At 35.4% G+C, this 20,421-nt stretch overlaps 1 protein-coding gene across 2 annotated transcripts in view; it reads left to right on the plus strand.

Moving 5' to 3' along the window:
- Usp8 (Ubiquitin specific protease 8) overlaps positions 1-20,421 on the plus strand; it is a 71,685-nt gene that overhangs the window by 22,445 nt on the left and 28,819 nt on the right. The window contains exons 9-13 of one of the 2 annotated variants that reach the window (XM_069822998.1): positions 3,318-3,481; positions 6,453-6,512; positions 16,520-16,626; positions 18,071-18,153; positions 18,980-19,117. In XM_069822998.1, the coding sequence (XP_069679099.1) occupies positions 3,318-3,481; positions 6,453-6,512; positions 16,520-16,626; positions 18,071-18,153; positions 18,980-19,117 (552 nt within the window). The remainder of the gene's footprint in view (positions 1-3,317; positions 3,482-6,452; positions 6,513-16,519; positions 16,627-18,070; positions 18,154-18,979; positions 19,118-20,421) is intronic. The other variant, XM_069822999.1, reaches the window with a different exon arrangement.

Here is a 20,421-nt window from a genome sequence, read left to right on the forward strand (position 1 = left end):
ATTATACATTTTCAGTAAACTATCACATGTTGATAGTGTAGGATAGGTTTAAGTGGGGTGCATTCATGCATTGGCTGGCAGGCGAATTTTTGCACTTGATCCACTGCAGCCCATCCTGCCCAGACACAGTATGACAGCAGGCAGAATCATGTACACGGCTTGAAGCAACTGGATGCATCTGGACTTTTTTCTGATCCAAGCTGTTCACGAAATGTGTTGGTTTGTTTTTGCAGATCATAGAATTTCAAGTACCTGATTCAGAATTTTTATCATATGACATTCTAAAATATTCGAAGAATTTTTTCTCGTCTCTGAACAAATCGTGAAAATGAACATGGAATTGTTCATATATCTTATTTTCAAATATATCATGACATCACAAGTCTAGTTTTTCAGGTAAAGCAGACTTGAATAATTTCAAAGGAAAAATTGTTCCTGGGACGGGTATTGTATAAGTAAAAAAGATCACAGAGATGCTGCAGTATGGTTTAATAATAGGAATAAAAGTTTGGATATACAAAATATTTCAGTTATGTACAAATATCTTCGAAAATACGTAACCAAGTGACTTCAAACTTGAACAACAAGACAATGAACCGCATTTCTACGAAACCAGTGAATGGTGAGATTTTAGTCAATGTGTAGAACATGCATGTACTTTTATTTCAAGTTAATGTTGTTGTTTTCTAATGCCAGGCATTTGACAATAAAGTCATTTGACCTCTTGCACTCCAATATTTTTCAAAAGAAAATGGCAAGTTGTAGCCGATTTAAGTGAACACCATATTTTATCGTTTTGGTGGCTACTTCATTCACACACAACCCCCAGAATGTCTGGAGGACCACACCTGCTGTTGGTCGACAGGTCCATTGGACCTAGCTGGGAGATCTAGTTGATCACCAGCTTTCCCTCCTTAAGCCACTGGAGGACGATTTTAGTGCCATAGCAGGTCAGCACTAGGAACAGAAAAGTAGAAAGAGGAGGAAGGAAAGGAAAATGAACCCCTAGGCCTCGAATGCTCTAATGCCATCGGGGTCGAAGAAAGTAGGAGTTCAGTCAGAGGACTGGATAGGAAAGGGTAACGAGGGAATTAGGTATTGAATAGAGGAAAATTATACCAAATTCAGTCAATAACTCATCAAGCTGACCAGTGCTAATTGATGAGTTCAGCTCGTAAAATTATGCTTACTAACAGCTGCACCACGGGAAGGTAGGGATGGGACATTAGGTATTTGTCCAGGTTGGTTCCTTAAAGCCTTCAATGGGAAGACTTAATGGCTCTCCCCCCTGTATCTGACAGATACCCTTTTGCAGCCATTTCAAGTTAATGTAAAGTGCGATTGTTTTTGTTTTTGTCATATAATGGCTTTAGTTGTCTTTTGGTTTTATAAGGTACGGTTTTGTTTTGAATAGACTAAATTGAAAAATCTTGTTTTTAGAAGAGAAACATGTGCATACTAATGTCTTACCGAATTATCCATAAAAATACTAAAGCACCTTCAAAATAGCGGAATATGGGCTATCTACTTATCAAGTGGTTCAGAATTTGCTATTTAAAACAATGTAACATCTGGAACACTATATTTTTATATAGTTTTTAACATCCTGATCCACATAATGAAATTCTCGTATGTGCATATTGAATTAGAAGCTACTTGGATAAGCAGTTCATTAGTAAAGAGATTAAATGCAGACTTCCAGGCACTACAGAAACGTTGTTTTTGTTTTCTAATGCCAGGTGTTTGACAATAAAGTCATTTGACCTCTTGCACTCAAATGACTTTATTGTCAAACGCCTGGCATTAGAAAACAACGTTTCTGTAGTGCCTGGAAGTCTGCAGAAACGTGATTTTAACAATTGCAGCCTTCATTGTAGCAATTCATCTTTGAATAATGAAGGATAATGAGAAAGTAAGGATTATGGCGAACCACACGCAAGATGAAGTTAGTATTGATGTATTATTTTATATAAATATTAATCATTAATTGTTCATTGAGTAATTCAAATGGAAATAAGTAGATATTTGTGTACTTACTTTAATATTAAATTTGACTCACTTCGTGTCCCCCCCCTTTATTCCATCACTTACTGTGTGACGAAACCTGCAATTTTTATGTAATGTTCTAAATGTATTTTTATAAATTTTATTGAAATTATGCGATTAAATCTGAAACTAAAAAGAAAATTATTCAGTTTATAGTTTATTTCAAAATATTTATGTTAACATTTCAATTAAATACATGTGCTAAAATTCAATTATTTATGTGCATTATAAGCTGAGAAAATGGGGTATAATTCAACATTACAAGGTCAGGATGTTCCAAACCCCCTTAATGTGTTCTTTTTATGTCCATAATAATTCCCATGTCCCACACCAATGCCACATGGTCTAAAGCTGTCAGCACAGAGCACGCTGGGGCTAGCCTCTCTTACCCGCGGAAAACGCAGTGCACTAGGATGCACTCTGTAGCTGCTAGCGGGTATGCTCTCTATCTCTCCCTGTTGCACGATGGTGCACACAGCATACCCTTTGCACATTTCAGCGAGTGCTCATGACCACTGGTATAGAGAATACCGATTGCTCATCAATCGTATACATAAAAACATGACATAGTTGCATGTACTAAAGACTTGCTCCAGATAGTCAGTCTCTCTCTCTCTCTCCCTCTCTCCCTCTCCCCCTCTCCCCCCCTCCCTCCCTCTCTCTCTCCCGCTCTCTCTCCCTCCCCTCTCTCCCCCTCTCCCTCTCCCCTATCTCTCTACCCCTCTCTTTCTCCCTCTCTCTCCCTCCCCCTCTCTCTCTCTCCCTCCCTCCTTCTCTCTCATTACGGAACACAGGAATCAACATCTTTATTGGAAGTTGCAAATAACTACAACATGTGATTAGAATAAAACAAAAATATGAACTCCTGTGCTTTCACAGTACATTGATGTTACAGCTATTGTTATCGCTGTGATGTTGGATAAGAGAAATGAGAAGCGAGAACCTGCCGGAGAGCAATCAAATTGTTATTCGAATGATAAAAATATTCGAGAACTTTTCGAATAAATTATTCGATTCTTAATATTATTCGAGAACAGATTGTTCGATTCTGTCCATCACCGATTATTATTATTATTATTATTATTATTATTATTATTATTATTATTATTGTTATTATCATCATCATTATTATGATTATTATCATCATTATTATTATTATAGTTTTGAAAGATGAACATAAAAGGTTTTATATGTGATTCTATTCTTACAGGTTAAACTGTACCATTGTTGTACATAATTTCATATCTACTGTTGACATAATATATTTTCAGGTGGTAGAGAAACAGCATCTGAAAGAACAGCTGGAACAATTCAAGAAAATGCATGAAGAAGAAATGAAGAAGCTACAAAATCAAAATAAAGTAGCAGAGGCAAAGGATGAGGAGGAAAGGAAGAAGCTAGTCAAAGAGCAAGAAGAACAGCGTGAACGAGAAAGGTAAGACTACGTAATTGTGATGATTGTTATTGATGCTGTTTCTGTTGTCTTTACTACCATCGCTGGTGCTGCTGTTGTTGGATCATTGTTTATATATTTTTTTCCAATATACTTCACACATTAGGTTTGATTTGAATATGTCTTTGTAATGCTCAAGTGTGTGTTCATTACAGAAAGGCTTTGAATAAACATAGAGATTGCTTCCATTTTGAGAATAAGAAATGTAGCTTTGTCACGAGAATTGTATTTTGTGTGATTATATAACGTAGATGCAGGATACGCATTTTTTTTCTGCAAAAGCTGGAATGCAGGTAGAGCTTCATGCTTTCTTGGCAACTACACTAGAATGAGATGGTGTGGTTAGCACTATGCTCTGACTGCCTTTTACCCCCAGAAAAAACTTGGCTACTCAATTTGGTAGAAGACTGAGTGAATCTTAGGGCCGTTCTGGAAGTTTTGGCATAAAGAAAAATCTTATCACCACCCGGAAACGAACCCAGAATCTTCCAGTCTGTAGCCAGTTGCTCTACCAACTGAGCTATCCAGTCACCATTTCTTTAGGTGAAAGTGTTGTTGTTGTTGTTATCTAATGCCGGGCCTTGGCAACGAAGCCATTAGCGTTCTTGCTCTCCAATATTTCTCTGTGGTGGATCCAGCAGGTAGAACTTCACAGGTTTGTAGATGATCTTCAGTCATTTCTTCTTCTTTGTTGCATAGAGAGCAATTTGGATTTGTGTAAATTCCTATTTTATTCAAGTGTTTGGCCAAATAATCGTGTTCTGTAAGCAGTCTGAATTTTTCTACTGCAGATTTACGTGGGATTTCTGGAATAATTTCTGGTTCTTTTATTAAAATGCTCCATTTTTTATCTTTAGCTTTGATACATAGTGCTTGGTTTTGCTTGATTTTATATTTATTTTAATTAGTCTTTTGATGGATGTAAAATGGAAGCTTGTATTTGTATTCTGAATTAAATTGGATCCTTTTTTGGCAAGAAAGTCAGCAGTTTCATTTCAGTGTTAAAAATATAAAACTGGTGCATAATTAACAAATATGAGGAAAAGAAGCATTATTTATTAACGGTCTTGCTAATAAAAACTCTTATACAGATGTTTAACTGTCTTATTCTTACACAGCGAATAGCTCGTTTGTAAGTCGTGTGTAAATTCCTGACTAATAATCAGTACATACTTCATGTATAGCAATATAATTGTTACACAGCTACGTCATAGTTTCGTCATTATTTTATTACGAAAGGTAACAGAATAACTGAGATTCACTATTGCATCGAATAGTGAGCTCTAATGTGCTACGCTAAGTATCAATAGTACAACTGGACCTGATTGACTATCACGCTATATTTTGATCAGGGAGTACAGCTACAGTAATATTATTTTAATTATTCTGTGCTCTTTGTTTTGTTCTTCTGTGGTTACAAGGCAACCATCAGCATAAAACGACCATAGATACGAACAGCTGTTAAAAGGCGACTATTTTTTTCTCTATATGCAACGCTCAAACAAGGGGATTCGTGTATATAAATACTGCAAAGCAATTCCCATGTATAGTTACAGACTGCTTACACATCCATCGCTTATGCATGGTTTATTAGTAACATTTTCTGCCCCAATTCTGCATAAGTCTCGTACTAAATTATATACAGTTTATTAGTAAGACCGTAATATTATAGTTAGTCTGTCCATCGAAAGAATAAAATTATGTAAAAACATGCACATACGTCGAGATCTGTGCTTGGCTCTTGGATGCATCACATCATGTTTTCTTCCATAAAATAGTCTTAGTGAAATGTCTTCATTTTATTTTTATCATATGTATTTAAAGATTGTTTTAAATATGTATACATCATGCCTTTGAAGTGAATTCCACTTCAATAATTCTTTTATTCAAATACTATGTTACTATAGACAGTGATTGCTGGCTCATATGAAGCACAAGGTACACAGTATCTATGTAAGGATTGTTTTTTTTTTTTTTTTTTTTGGTCCTAGAGAATACGTCTGTTACAGTAACAATTAATATTAGAGGAGAAAAATTCGCTCCAGTGCCAGGGATCGAACCTGGGTCCTTGGTTCTACGTACCATGTGCTCTAACCATTGAGCTACGCCAAAGTTCAATCCACAGCACCGGATCGAATCCCTCTCCTCCGGTGTTTTTTCCTTTGTGGCCGACTCCAAGTTCGACATATATGAGCCGTTCAGAGCAAAAGTGGTGTAAGTCAGAATTGGGTAATGAGGTTTAAAGTAAAAATTCTGTAAAATACAGTGCAAAGTAGCAATTAATATGTCCTTCTTGCTATCCACTGACTACTAATAGTTTAAATAAATTTAATATTAATTGCTACTTTGCGCTGTACTTTACAAAATGTTTACTTTAACCCTCATTACCCATTTTTGACTTACACCACTTCTGCTCTGAATGGCTCATATGTTGACATTTTTTATATTAAGTCAACTGCCATTATACAAGGCGCACTCAGTTGAGTGACTTGGTGGCTGGGATTCCACAGTAATATGCACTGTTGCTCGAAGAATCTACGTAAGGATTATTTTTTTTATATAATATATTTTTATAATATATTATATTATATTATATTATATTAAGTCAACTACCATTTCCCATAGAATTTTTATTAAATCCCTGAGCCTTAGAAGCTTGTTAAATGATATTGTGAATAAAATAACACTTTTGATATTTATTTTTTATGTAAATGTTATTTCTTCATTCCAAGTAATTTTCAGTCTTATTCCAAGTATACTGATGTTTCGAGTTCGTATTCTGGAAACAGTTTTCTTTTTTCTTTTTTTATGTTTCTGATCTGTCATTTATTGTTATATCACAGAAAGTAGACAACAAATTTCTTGTAAAATAGATATGGATTATGTCGTGGAGTTTAAGGAAGATAGATAATGAAAATTGGTAATGTATATAATTCAGCATTATTCTTTATAGGAGTTTACCACATCGAGAGAAAAACCGAAATGGGATGTTAAACAACTTTAAACTCTTAATGTAAGTCTTGGACAAACTACATGTGCAGGGTTGGTGGTTGTTATTAATTGTCCATTGTCCAGACATGATTGAATTTATTGTTGACTGGTGCTGCTTGTACTTGTCATTTACTTCTCTTAATCATGTACTTGTATATAAGAAGACCATGTATAACATATGATCTGAACACAGAGTGACTCAAAAAGTTTGGTCAAAACCTCGAAAGAGTGCGCAGGCTTCAGTTGAACAACTCTTTGTTAGGATTTCTTGACTAGCATTGTTCAGGCATTGCTATACACTGCTGCAGCTAAACTACTTTACAGGGTCAGTAATGCTGAAATAAATTACGTATAGCTTCCCTGGATTTTTGTTGATGGTTATTTACACATTTGTGGGTTGTCTTACACGAAAACCTAATGGCTGGTTCACAATAAACCGGGAACGAGAACCAGAATGAAAACGATAAGCAGAGGACGTGAATATGAAAATTTTTCATTCACAATAAACCGAGAACGTAGACGACTATGCATGTCAATAAGGATATGTAAAGTCGATATTACGCATTCTGATGATATTTGTGTATAATTGACCAATGGCGTTCTCTCATGAGTACAAGGCATAAACATAAACACAGGTTAACCAACTTCGAAATTTCAACTGAAACATTTCATTAGGTACGGTACTATAAATATGCCCCTGACCAGCCTCATGGTCTAGTGGTCAGAGCTTCTGGCTATAGTTCATGAGGTCCCGGGTTCGATTCCCGGTTAGAGCACAGGAATTTTTCCTTAAAGGGGATTATTCCTGTGTTCGTCCATGGTCTGGAATTTAGGTTAAGTTTAGATTTAAGACCTCTCCTGGCACCACATTATCATAATCATCCTATCACATCATCGGGGTAATGTAACTCCGCCTTCCAGGCGCCCCAACCTCAGAAGTGCGTTACAATTAAGCCACGGCCAGGAGAGAAGACCAGAAAAGTCGAAAAGACAACCTGGTGGCATTGGATATATGAGTAGCTTAATATCAAAGACGGACATCTGACCTCAATCGAAATTTAGATAGCTGTGGTTTTTTGTACAATTTTTCATGCTCTTTCCAGTTATAGTGAAACCATATGCAAACTCTAACACTACATTTATAAAATAAATTGAGTTAAATATTACAAAGAACACTGTGAATTAAAAAATTGCCTCTAGATCAAAACTATGGAGATGACAGATGTTTGTCTGCATTTTTATTATCACAACCTATTTTAAGTCTACCATAACATAAAATAATTAGAGAAGAAACATTTGTAATAGAACAAAAATGAACACAACAGTAGTTATTGAACTGAAGCATGAATATGTAGTGTGTAATACAACCAATACAGTAATAAAATATGATTCACTTACGATCGGTGTTCAAAGACGCAGCTATTGAAAGCCACATATTCTCCTTCATTTTCTCATCTTTATATGAGGCGCGCCGCTTATGTAAACGTTGAGGATTTTCCTCAACACTCAATATTAGAATCTCATCAAATAAAACTTGCTCCATGCTGCACAGCACAGAACAAAATAATGCATAGGTTATGTCACAGTCTTCTTGCTACAAAATATACGACGACAAAATAGCTTTTAGATGGCAATAGAATGAATCTAATGGGCTGTGATTGGAAACGTGAACGCCAAAGTTGAAACTTGGCCAACTCTCTATTCCCGAACCTGGGCTCCGGCAAGTTTTTCGTTAATTGTGAATGCTCACATTTAAATGTACACATTTTAACTATTTTACCATTTTCATTTTCGTTCCGATTCTCGTTTCCGGTTTATTGTGAACCAGCCTTAATGGCATTGTGCTTATTTTTCTCAAGAGTCACATCATGTGTCTCTCCAGTGGCAGGTCGAGAGAAGTAAGGAAGTATGAAAGGACCCCCGAATAAAGACTGTGCATAATAGTATCAAAATAGGTACTGCGAACACTAATTATCGTATACTTACATATTGTACAGGGCTCATACAAAAGACCTTTCTGGTTTCGAACAAATGTAAATAATATATGTTCTATGAATCTGAGGTGCATGAAAATAGCACCAATGGAAAAAGAAACTCGAGAAGTTTGTGACAACATTGTTTTCATAGTTGGTGACACTGCCTCATAATAGCGCATATAAACAAATTTGTTCATTGTTGTGGCGAAATGGCTCCTATAGAGGACATAAAAGCTTGATTTTCATGTAAACCAGTCTGTTATTAATGTGCAATGGCATTACCAAACAAAGTTTGGTGCAGATCCACCCAGTGGGCCTACAATTCTTAAACAGTACACTGATTTTAAGGCAAGATTCTTCGCAACCTGTTGCGATTTCATCCATGCAGACTACAGTTTCTGCAAGCCCTAAAACCAGAGGACAAAGTGCTATGAAAAAATTTCTACATAAGTATGCAGACTTTAATTGAAAACGATGATGAATTTATTCGTTCCGTGGTGTTTTCTGACAAAGCCACTTTTCATCTTTCTGGTAAGGTGAATAGACATAACCTCAAAATCCAGAGGTTGGAAAATCTGCGTACCTACGTGGAATTTGACTATAGGCTTGATGTGTGCCTTATTACTGGGGGGGGGGGGGGGGGGGACACATTGAACATCTTTAAGGTAAGGAACTGAACTTTTTGAGTTTCTCTTTCCATTGGTACTATTTTCATGCACCTCTGATTCATAGAGCGTGAATTATTTGTGTTCGAAACTGGAAAGGTCTTTTGTAGGAGCCCTCTACTTTGATACTGTCATAAGTAGGGAGCGGATTTTTATGTGCTAAAAAATTTAAATATATTTATTTTTATGTGCTAAAAAGTACGAAAATATTTGCTAAAAATAAAAATATATATACATATATATTTTTTTAAATATGACAAAAATATCTTATTTAGCTTGGAAAAAAAAGTTACTAGGTACTCACCAACCACACTTGAGTGCTAGTAGTTGGCCGAGAATTGCAGTGAACAACAAAGGTCATCTCCAAATTCTCCATCACAAAATATGCATGCCGATTATCTCTGAACAACGACTGAAAACGATCTTTCCACATCACAGGACTTCAGACGTGCATATTTAAAGAGAGGAATGTCACAAACACATTCACCATCAATTTCACCTACAGGCACACCCTCCAATACTTGAGCAACTTTACACATTTTTTTATATCCATTGTTTTTCCCAAACACATTCTGGAATTTGTCCCTTAGTACTTGTACTTCTGAACCTGGTAGCGAGTTTAGTTTAATTTTCACGGCATGCACCACTCTGTTTCAGACAACAGGTTTTTGGATGTTTCGAGTTTTTTTATGGTGTCACACAGAAAGCTTAGATTTGCTAATAAGAAAGCCAAATCGTTTTTTGAACAACCATCTTTCAGTTTATCTTGAAGGATATCGATTGACGAAGCCCGATAACAGGGAATCACAACAAGATGGATTGCCTTACTTGATGGACATGAGCGAGAGGCGAGAGATTTGTTAAATTAAATAATGTTCATACCCGAGCTCTTATCTGTTGTGTTTCACAAACAAAGCGTGGAATGAAATCATCTTCAGCAACAGTAAACATTCCTAATTATGTGTTGCAAGATCTCTCCTCCTTGTCCATGTTAATTTATTCTCTAATAATAACACTGATAAAGTGCCTAGCAGTTCTTAGAACTTGAGGCGATACTATTACAAAAATGGACCACGGATACACCACACAGCGCTTAGAAACACGAAGCAACCAAGAATTCTTAAAAAGATAATGTACTTCTGAGTTACATAATAGATTTAGTTTTAAAATGTTTAAAAATTCTTGTAAACAAATTATTTAAGTAAAAAAAACTCCAAGATTTATGTGTTTATAACAGATTTCCTGAAAATATGTATTTACATAATTTTTTTGTGAAAATATGTGTTTTTATGTGAAATAAAATTCGGGTTTTAAACTTGAAACTTCATGTTCGGAATTTTTAACTTTGTTAATTGTGTTTTATCACATCCAAAAAGAATATTTAATTACATAGAAATCCGCTCCCTAGTCATAAGTAAGATGTAATATTGAAGAGTTACGAAAGAAAACACATGACAGCTCTTAAGTTAGCAAGTTAGAAATACAAAAAGGGACAGGAGTTCCTATAGTAACATTGCTTCATTGAACTTAATTCATGTTGCCAGCCAGTTTATTAATAATGTTATACGCTGTGTACAGAATTATCGATTTCAGCGGTATTATCTTGCAGTTTGTGATTTTACACAATAATTTTGGCAAAAACCCACTGAAATAAACCTACACAGCATGTTTTCACAATGGAAAATTTATTTCCTCCTGTGCTGAATTAGGTTATTGATTGTTACAGACGTGACTTGATCATATTTTGTTCAGTGTGAAATTCCCATCCACTTTTGTGTGATTGTGAATTGTAGATTCTTCCCTCACTTCTCCCCCCCCCCCCCACCCTTTTATTTTGTCAAACGTTTTCCTTTTCTTGATCCTGGAACTCACTCATTATTACTTTTTGGCTGTATAATATACCGAGATTTGTAATGTCATCGACCCAACAATAATAAATTGAGACAATATTTTTGTTACACTAAGGAATCAATAATGTGGAGAAAAGGAACCTGTAGTATTAAGCTTAACTAGATCTAGTATGAAGTGAAATAGTAGCCTAAAACAGTATTGAAACTTGAATGAACCACTGTTATTACATGAATGCATGCTAGCTTATATTTTTTGGAGGAGCAGTTTTCTTTTAAAAAAACTGGAACTTTGAGAATCAGTTTAATGTTTGAAAAGATATATAGTCGTTTACAATCTGTCTACATCCATGAAAGTGGTTTTATTTTTAAGAAAAATTAGTTTTAAAATTTAAGATGTCACTGTTATTGCAGTGTTACTTTAAAATTATATATACTGCCCTCATCCTCCAAGCCAAATCAAGTATTATTACGACATTACGAGTAATAAATAAATAATACTTACTACAATTATTTGGTACAACTATCACCGTATGGTGTACCAAAGATATTTCTTTGTGTTTTCATTAAATTGACCTGTTAAGAGCGGCGACAGAAAACACTTCAGGGAAGCGAGATGCAGTCATTACTAAAAGAGAAATGGGGATTGGGGAGAGCAGATGCGCATGTGCCTATGGGCAGCCAAGAAAAAAAAAAAATCGTCTCTGAGAATCCTGAGATATTTGTTTATGTTTTGGGCACTTGTCAAATGAAGAAACCATTTCTAATCACATATATTGCTGACTAACTTCCTAATTTAATTTAATTCTAACTCCTAATTTAAAAACTGTTTACACACACTAAAATATCACATCATTTGCTATTACTATCCACTACAGATTAATCAGCAGGCCTATTAGATATTTATTTCACGACTACAAGGTGTGCAAGAAAAATCGCACAAATGTACTAATCATGTACTGTGACTCCAGTTTGCATTAGAAAAATCATAACACTTCAACGTCAATATATTAAAAAGAAAATGGAAATGGAAAAGTTAGGCCCACTTACAAATGATTAAATTATGAATTCAGGGAAGTGAAAGATAGTACTGGAATTTAATAATAATAATAATAATAATAATAATAATAATAATAATAATAATAATAATAATTATACGTGAAAGGGTAGACTACAGTGTTCATGTAAAATGTATTAAGTTTCTATCATTATTTTCGAAAAGGTCTGATGTATGAATTGAACAACAGGAAGGTAGTGCCTTAGTTTATAATATTTATTATCTTTTAATGTCAAGAATGAGAAGTATTCATTTTAATATAATTGAGACATAGAAGATACGTCTATTGACCATAAAATATTGTACGAAGCATTTAATAAGCAATGATGAATCCTTTAAATGTCCCAAATGTCAGTGTCATTTAAGTGTTCTTTATGAATGTCTAGAACTATACAGCACTCCGAGCGGCGAAATTGGCATTATGCGGGAACCACTTTAGACCCGTATTTCAAGCACTATGCACCAGCTTGTATAATCTCGTAAGCAACGTTTTAAAGACACACCTACATTCATTTGTTGAGAAAATGATGGCACGAACTGTGTCCTCAAAAAAAGAAAGGAGGACATTTTATGAAAATGTTACTTAAAAATACCATACTGTTAAGATTTCGCAAATGAAACGACAAGTATTATTGAAATTCGTTTATTATGTTATGTTTTTTCCGCATTATTTGTGATTCGAAAGTAGGTTTTTTGGTGTATTCTTATCTCGCGAATTTCATGGATTTCTACATCTTGTGTACAGTTATATTTATAGTGTACACTGCTTATAACACATTGGCTAATTTCTCATATAAATCATAACAGGACCAATTGTCAACGAAACTGTCTCGAATTCCTAGGTTAATGCATGGTCTCATATAACAAGTTATTTCGTAACTATCTGCATTTAAATTGTTTCATTTCAACATTCCTCAGTCTCTCTCGTCTTTTGTCATCTGTGGAGTCCTTTCCTTGTTTTCATTTTCTCATTATGTAAAGTATAGAAACTGTATTATGAAGCTGTGAAAATCAGTTTCGTTATTGTTTTCGGTGTCATGCACTTTTATCTCTATCTGTGTCTGTACGACTGTTTATCCGTTATGCTGCAAATAAGTGTAAAGAGGTCTGTTAAGTACACATTTTCAGTATCTATAGTACTGAAAAAGTGATTTTTGACTTGCTATTTTTGTTTGCATGTCTGTCTGGTCTGCCCATTTGTGTTTTGTCATTTTGCTTAAACTTTTGAATGGAGATACTGTTAATATTCAGAATTTTTACTGTTTTTAAGTACTGTTCTTCAAAGAGGGAACATGTTACAAGACAAATTATATGTATGTGTATGAATCCTTGTACTGTAATATTTATAAGTAGGGCCTGTAAGTTCATGTATGCAAATATGCCCTTAAAAAGTGCAAAATATGCCAATAAATGTGCACTAATAAATGAAGAGAAATAAGTTTTCTCTTACAGTACGATTGCTAATGATTATGAACTTATTCTTTAGATGTTGAAGCAGAGCCATGATTGTTTGGCCAAACACCTGCATAGAATTGGAATATATCAGTCCCCTAACTGCCCATTGTGCAACTCAAACCAAGAAATGGATTCGGAACACCTCAAAATCTGTCCTTCAGTGGCTGACCATGATAATATCTTTGAAAAATATTGGAGTGCAAGAGGTCAAATGACTTTATTGTCAAACACCTGGCATTAGAAAACAACAACAACATTTCTTCAAGTACCCTTTCGGACAGGTTACAAGTGTCCTGTCATTTTCGCTGCCACATCTGAATGGAGAGCTCTTCAGAACACGCTTCTGCTGCTAATTAAGGATGTACCCTTCACGATATGCGGGGACATGTGATTCAACATATCGTCCCAACACACTTCAGCATGGTTGTACAAGCACATCTGAACAGCATCTATGGGGAACAATGGATAGGGAAAGCCAGACCTGTTGCATGGCCAGCGTATCACCTGACTTCACGCCCTTAATCTCTTTTTTTTTTTTTTTCTTTTGGGACATGTGAAGTAATACACCATTCGAATTGACACCAGAGAGGAACCGACTATGTGAGTATTAGCTGCTTTTGGTGAAATTCGACACTGGCCGATAACCATGCTACGATGGTGTAATGAATGTAATCAGGTTCAGGGTAGACACATACTTGAAAAAATAATTCATTTCATAATTGTTAATGTCACTAAAACCTTTCTTCGATGTCACTTAGCTCCTAAACAAGGCATTGGAGAACATTGGTTGTTGCACGAAAAATTATCCTCATTGCGAGATCTACTTAATCACTCATTTAAAGTTTGTGTGACTACAACCTGTGTATATTTTTGTGTGACTTTACTTTGTTTATAGTGTTTTTTTTTTTTTTTCCTTTTTATTTCTGTTATTGTATTTGTATTTCTGGTGGTGTGGAAGAGAAGGCCTGATGGTCTTAACTACACCAGAATAAATAAATAAATAAATAAATAAATCTATCGATCCCCAGAGTTTGTTGCAGAGGTCCTGATTCATCCTGTATAGTTATACCATCCAGGAAGAAATATACAAATATATGAACTTGCAGGCCCTATGTATGAGTGTAAGAATAGATTTTTGTCAAGCTTAGTACACATACAGAGAGAGCAGGTAACATTGAAGCTTCTTCCCAACTTCTCCACAGCTGTCTCTTTGTTATAGTGGTGAGCTGTCACCAGAAAAAGCTACACACAAACCATGTCATAACTTATCTTACAGTAAAATCTTCAATTGGTGATTCCCTTCTTGATACAGTCCCTTATCTTCTCATGACTTTTCAAACAACATGGGATAATTCCTATCTTATGTTATTGGATATTTCAACTCGAATATTGACTGCAGATTGTCTTCCTATACTAAAAGCCAGATTATGAACTGACTAAACCGGAAGCAACTTCTGTTGCTCTCCTTATAAGCTCTGTTGCCACATAGTGGCGCAAGATTCAAAGTGTGTTCAGCGTTTGTCACTGATACGTTTAAAATAACTACTGTATATAGTTCTCGATAACACTATCAACAATATTAGTAATTAAAATTACTGTTTTTAAGAAAGCACGAGCTAAAGACGCTGGTACGAAATGCGACTTGTAATGCACGTGGTACTGCAAATGGGCTGGGAAGTTTGGTTACGTTGTCTCCGTGATTCCGTTGCCAGATTTTCGTTAGCAGACGACATTTTCACGTGAGGTCTAATGAAAAGCTCCGTACTCCTTTCCCCCTCCAACCCCCCACACTCAACTTGTCATCGCTGCAGAGGCTACCCCTCTAACCTACACTTTCCTCTCGCCCACCCAACTACTTCCTGTTTAGTCGGTTCATAATCTGCCTTTTAGTATAGTTGGGTAATATTCAAACACTTACCTGTCCACTTTTTCTTCAGTAAAATTATTTTTATTGACTTCCTTTTTTGGAGTTCTGAATCTGTTTTCAGAATGTTGTCACCAATTTATAAATCGTGGATTTACTTGGCACTGTGGTATTTGCATATTTTCTACGAAAATTTCTCTAGCATTTTCTTCTGCAACAAATACTTCACGGAAGTGTCATATATCATATCACTTCACACTAGCAATAAGAGAGAAAAACTCCTTTCACCAAACTCTCAAGAGCAGCAAGAGTACCAACATTATTGTACATATGCTGTATTGCATTGAATGCCTTTTACCTACAATTGCTTCCGTATCTCATGCAATGTAAGAAGATGCAGGATGTAATTTACATTAACCGGAATTTGTGTAATGTTATGTGAAAGTCATTGAATATGTAAGGAAAACCAGAAAAATCCTAAATGTTAAGGAACAAATTTTTTAGTGTTGTAATTTCAATTTAGTTACTATGGTCCCAAGCTTTTATCACTAATCACACCACTATTACACCCTTTCTGACCTGTCTGACCTGAATTTTTTTTGCGGGTGAAACAATTTTTTCTTTGCATCAGTCTTGTATTTTGACCTAAGACCATGGGGGGAGGGGGAAGCAATCCTCTTCATGATAACAGCTGGCCTAGGAACTGGCAGGTGCTGCACTCTGTTGATAAGAACGAAACTACTTCTGAGGATACCAAATGGAATCATCAGGCAAATCAGTGAGTCAGAGATTACAGAAATGTTAGCAATTCCAAATGTACTCATTCGAGCAGAAAGGGTTAACAAAAGAATCCAAACATATTTAGGTGCCTCAAAATGTAAGATTCTGTAAAAATCTGTCGTTTGATTTTCTTTTCATGATAATTGTCTTCCCGCCATTAATAGTAGTAATAGTAGGAAGTGAAAGGTAACTTCCAGGTATCTGTTTGTTGCAGTGGTTGTTTAGATAGATTTTACTGTGTATTTGTACTCCTCTAGTTAGATTTCGCCACTTTTTTAGAAATGTTGTTAATTTCTGTTGCAGAAGTTTTGTTCTGGCAGCAACTTAAAATTATGATTTCAATGTTGTGTTTTGTTAACTATTTGCTTTTTGACATGTTTTGTAGGAAAGCCTCAGAGGAAAGGCAACGGGTGAAAGATGCTGCGAGAGCAAAGAAGCTGGAAGAAGAAAAAAGAAAAGAAAAAGACAGAGAGAGGCAAGAACATGATAAAGGTAATAACTGAAAAGTTTTCCTAACACTCATGTAATAAATCTCAAGTACTTTACTTTTCTTTATGGATATAAAACTTTAGTCAACTTAGGTGGAAAGTACACTATCATTAAATTACAGTGCAGCTATTATTTAAACAAACAAAGGGATAATTAGAAATATTAGATATTTGGGGAGGCAAAGACGTAGATGGGAGGGTAATATTAAAATGGATTTGAGGAAGGTGAGATATGAGGATAGAGACTGGATTAATCTTGCACAGGATAGGGACCTATGGTGGGCTTATGTGAGGGCGGCAACGAACCTGTGGATTCCTTAAAAGCCATTTGTAAGTAACTAAGATATGTTGTTGTTGTTGTTATCTAATGCCGGGCCTTGGCTATGAAGCCATTTGCGTTCTTGCTCTCCAATTTTTTTCTGTGGTGGATCCATCAGGTAGAACTTCACAGGTTATGAGATGATCTTCAGTCATTTCCTCTTCTTTGTTGCATAGAGGGCAATTTGGATTTGTGTAAATTCCTATTTTATTCAAGTGTTTGGCCAAATAATCGTGTTCTGTAAGGAGTCTGAATTTTGCTACTGCAGATTTACGTGGGATTTCTGGAATCATTTCTGTTTTTTTATTACAATGCTCCATTTTTTTATCTTTGGCTTTGGTACATAGTGCTTGGTTTTGCTTGATTTTATATTTGTTTTTAATTAGTCTTTTGATGGATGTAAAAGGTAGGCTTGTATTTGTATTCTGAATTAAATTGGATCCTTTTTTGGCAAGAAAGTCAGCAGTTTCATTTCCAGCAATTCCGCAATGTGCAGGTATCCATTGCAATTGAATTCTTTTCTGTAGTTTTTGAAGTTGTTGGATCATTTTGTGACATTCTTTAATTTGGATTGACATCATTTTATATGAATTTATGCTGCTTTATAATCAGAGAAAATGACAGCATTTTGAAATTTATCTATTCTGTATAGTAGGTGTTGGAGTGAGATATGAATAGCCATTATTTCCACATCAAAATTTGTTGTATGATGTCCTGCTGGTTGATAAAATGAGATTAACGCACACGTAAGTCCTGATCCTGAGTTGTTATCGATAGTAGACCCATCTGTGTAGATATTAACCATTCTTCTGGTGGGTATCTATTGTTCACAGCTTCTAATGCTAGCGCTTTTAGTACAGGTTTGGAAGTTTCAGATTTTGTAACTGGTTCTTCTAAATCTAGTTGAATGTTAATTGGTTCGAAGGTTAGAGGGTTTTCTCTGCTTAAAATGTTTTCTTTAGATTTAGGGAGATTCAATTCTGTTTTTATTTCCGTGACTTTGGACAGGAAACTTGTTTGTGTTTTCAACTTGGTTGGTTGTAACAGTCTTTTTTCCCCATTTTGTTGTTGTTAACCGTAGCATTTTTTCATGGAGTAAGTAAGATATTGATCTTTAATTTCGTTACAGGAACATACTACACTCAGTTGAGAAGTGATATGCCAAGCTCAAGTTCAATGAAACGTTCCCACTCCTCCCCCAACATAGCTCAGGTAAGAACGGCAATGAGTATAGTTGAATGGATGTGGTGTCAGTTAGGAAGATTTTTAAGCCTAGTTCACAAGACTTCAAAATGCAATAATAGAGAACTTAGGGCCAATTTCACCAAACATTTTTAACTTTAATCTTTTTAATTGACATTTAAAGGGACAATACATTTCACCAACACAGATTGGCTCTTAAACTCTCATTGAACTACATTTAAGTTAATTGATCAATATTTGGTCATTTTAATATGTTGTTGATGTTTTCTAATGCTAGGCATTTGACAATAAAGTCATTTGACATCTTGCACTCCAATATTTTTCAAAGATAGTGTCTTGGTCAACCACTGAAGCACAGATTTTGAGGTGTTCCGAATCCATTTCATGGTTTAAGTTGCTCAATGGGCAGTTAGGGGACTGATATATTCCAATTCTATGCAGGTGTTTGGCCAGCAGTCATGGCCTGTTGCCAATCTAAATGCAGCTACAGACGATTTGCGTGGTAAATCGAGAATTAACTGTGGATTATGATGCAGAGAGTTTTTTTTTTCTGTTGAAATTGTGTTATCAAATTTTATTTATTGAAGTCTGACAAAAAAAAAGATAGTGCACATTTATTTTCCAATTGCATACGAATATACACTTAATTGCAAGTAAATCAAAAAATATTTCTAGAGCTAGTACTGCATCTCACAACATGCTGTTGGTGCCTCGGTTCATAGTCCATCTCAGGTTTTCTCCTTGCTGGCATGTAGTGCGTAGTTGAAGATATTTGTATAATGTTCAACTGTTACTCTTACTGCCTGTACAGAGTTCAGATGTTCATCTGTTTCAGATGATGGATGAGCTTGATTTGGATGCTAAACACAAAGCTCCACATTTTGACCGTACTATTAAACCACTTCAGAAACCACAACCTTCAGACATAAAAGCAGCACGACAGAGGAACTTCAATGCAGTGTATGGAAACATGGTAACGTGACTGTTGTCTTGTTTTGATATTGCTTGTGGGCCATCCACCTGTTGCCTCATTGTTGTTTCCATTACCTTGGTTATGTCAGTGTTCTCATAATATTCTTTCGAGTTCTCGCAATATTGTTTATTCAAAATTACTATAGCCCTCAACAACAATGAAAGTGTTACTTAATTATTAGTGGCCAAGTTTTTCCACGTAAATCGTCGTTGGTTACTCTCCTCTTTCAGCTATCAGGTTATGTGAATTGAATAAATTCCCTATTCCCTAAACATTTGTGAAGTGTTTGATGTCCAAAATGCCTATTACATTAAACATCAATAATATGATTGCAACGAGTTTATCAGAAAATTCACCTGCTATCATGGAAACCTTAAAAACTACCGACCGGCACTGTAATATCTCCACTTTCTGTAAAACATGTGATAGTTCCGCATAGTTCCCAACAAGTGGTAAGGAATTTTGTACATCATCTTGCCAAATTCATCTATATGAGGTAAAAAATTGTGTACATGATTAATATCAATGGATATAATATACAGCAGGCCTGCACAAACAGCGCTCAATGAGCGCGCACGCTCCTTTGGAGCGGGAGAGCGGTGTTTACCACTCGCCGAAACTGAGAGGAAGATACGTCAGAATGACATATACTTGCTATAGGTAGAGGAGAGGGAAACGACCACTCAGTTATCTAGTGGAATGCAGTGTGTAGGCCTATTCTCAGTAACTGTTTCACGTTGCTTACCTACAGCTTCAGTACAGTATGGAGGAATCTAAAAGACGGAACATAACATTTAACATTTAACGATTTACAGCTCGAACTTATTGATCTTCAATGTGACTTAAGGGCTAAAGATCGTTGAATAATACTACTAGCCTGATTGAGTTTTACAAGACTAAACATTAGCAATAATATCCACGACTACACAGGCTGGCTGTGAAAATGATTGCTATGTTTGGCTCAACATTTATATTTGTGAGCAACTGTTTTCTATAATCAACTTTAATAAAGGCAGACATCGAACATCTGTAACTGATGTTTCTTTACGATCAGTAGGCTACTGTTCCTTTCAGCTGCCAACAGCATAAAACCTCGTTTTGATGTATTGATAAATAAAAATATAACATATTGTACATTTAAGTAGCTATAGAATTTCTATTACTTCTATAAAATAAATATTTCTTTATTAATTAATAATAGTCCAAGATAGTTTTGCAAACACTGAATGGGAATTCATTTCATAAGCACTCGTAATAGTACTTCCTTTTGTATACATTTTGTACGAGATCACCCCTTCTTCCAG

Source organism: Periplaneta americana, chromosome 4 (genome assembly GCF_040183065.1).
Source record: "Periplaneta americana isolate PAMFEO1 chromosome 4, P.americana_PAMFEO1_priV1, whole genome shotgun sequence".
Classification (NCBI taxonomy): domain Eukaryota; kingdom Metazoa; phylum Arthropoda; class Insecta; order Blattodea; family Blattidae; genus Periplaneta; species Periplaneta americana.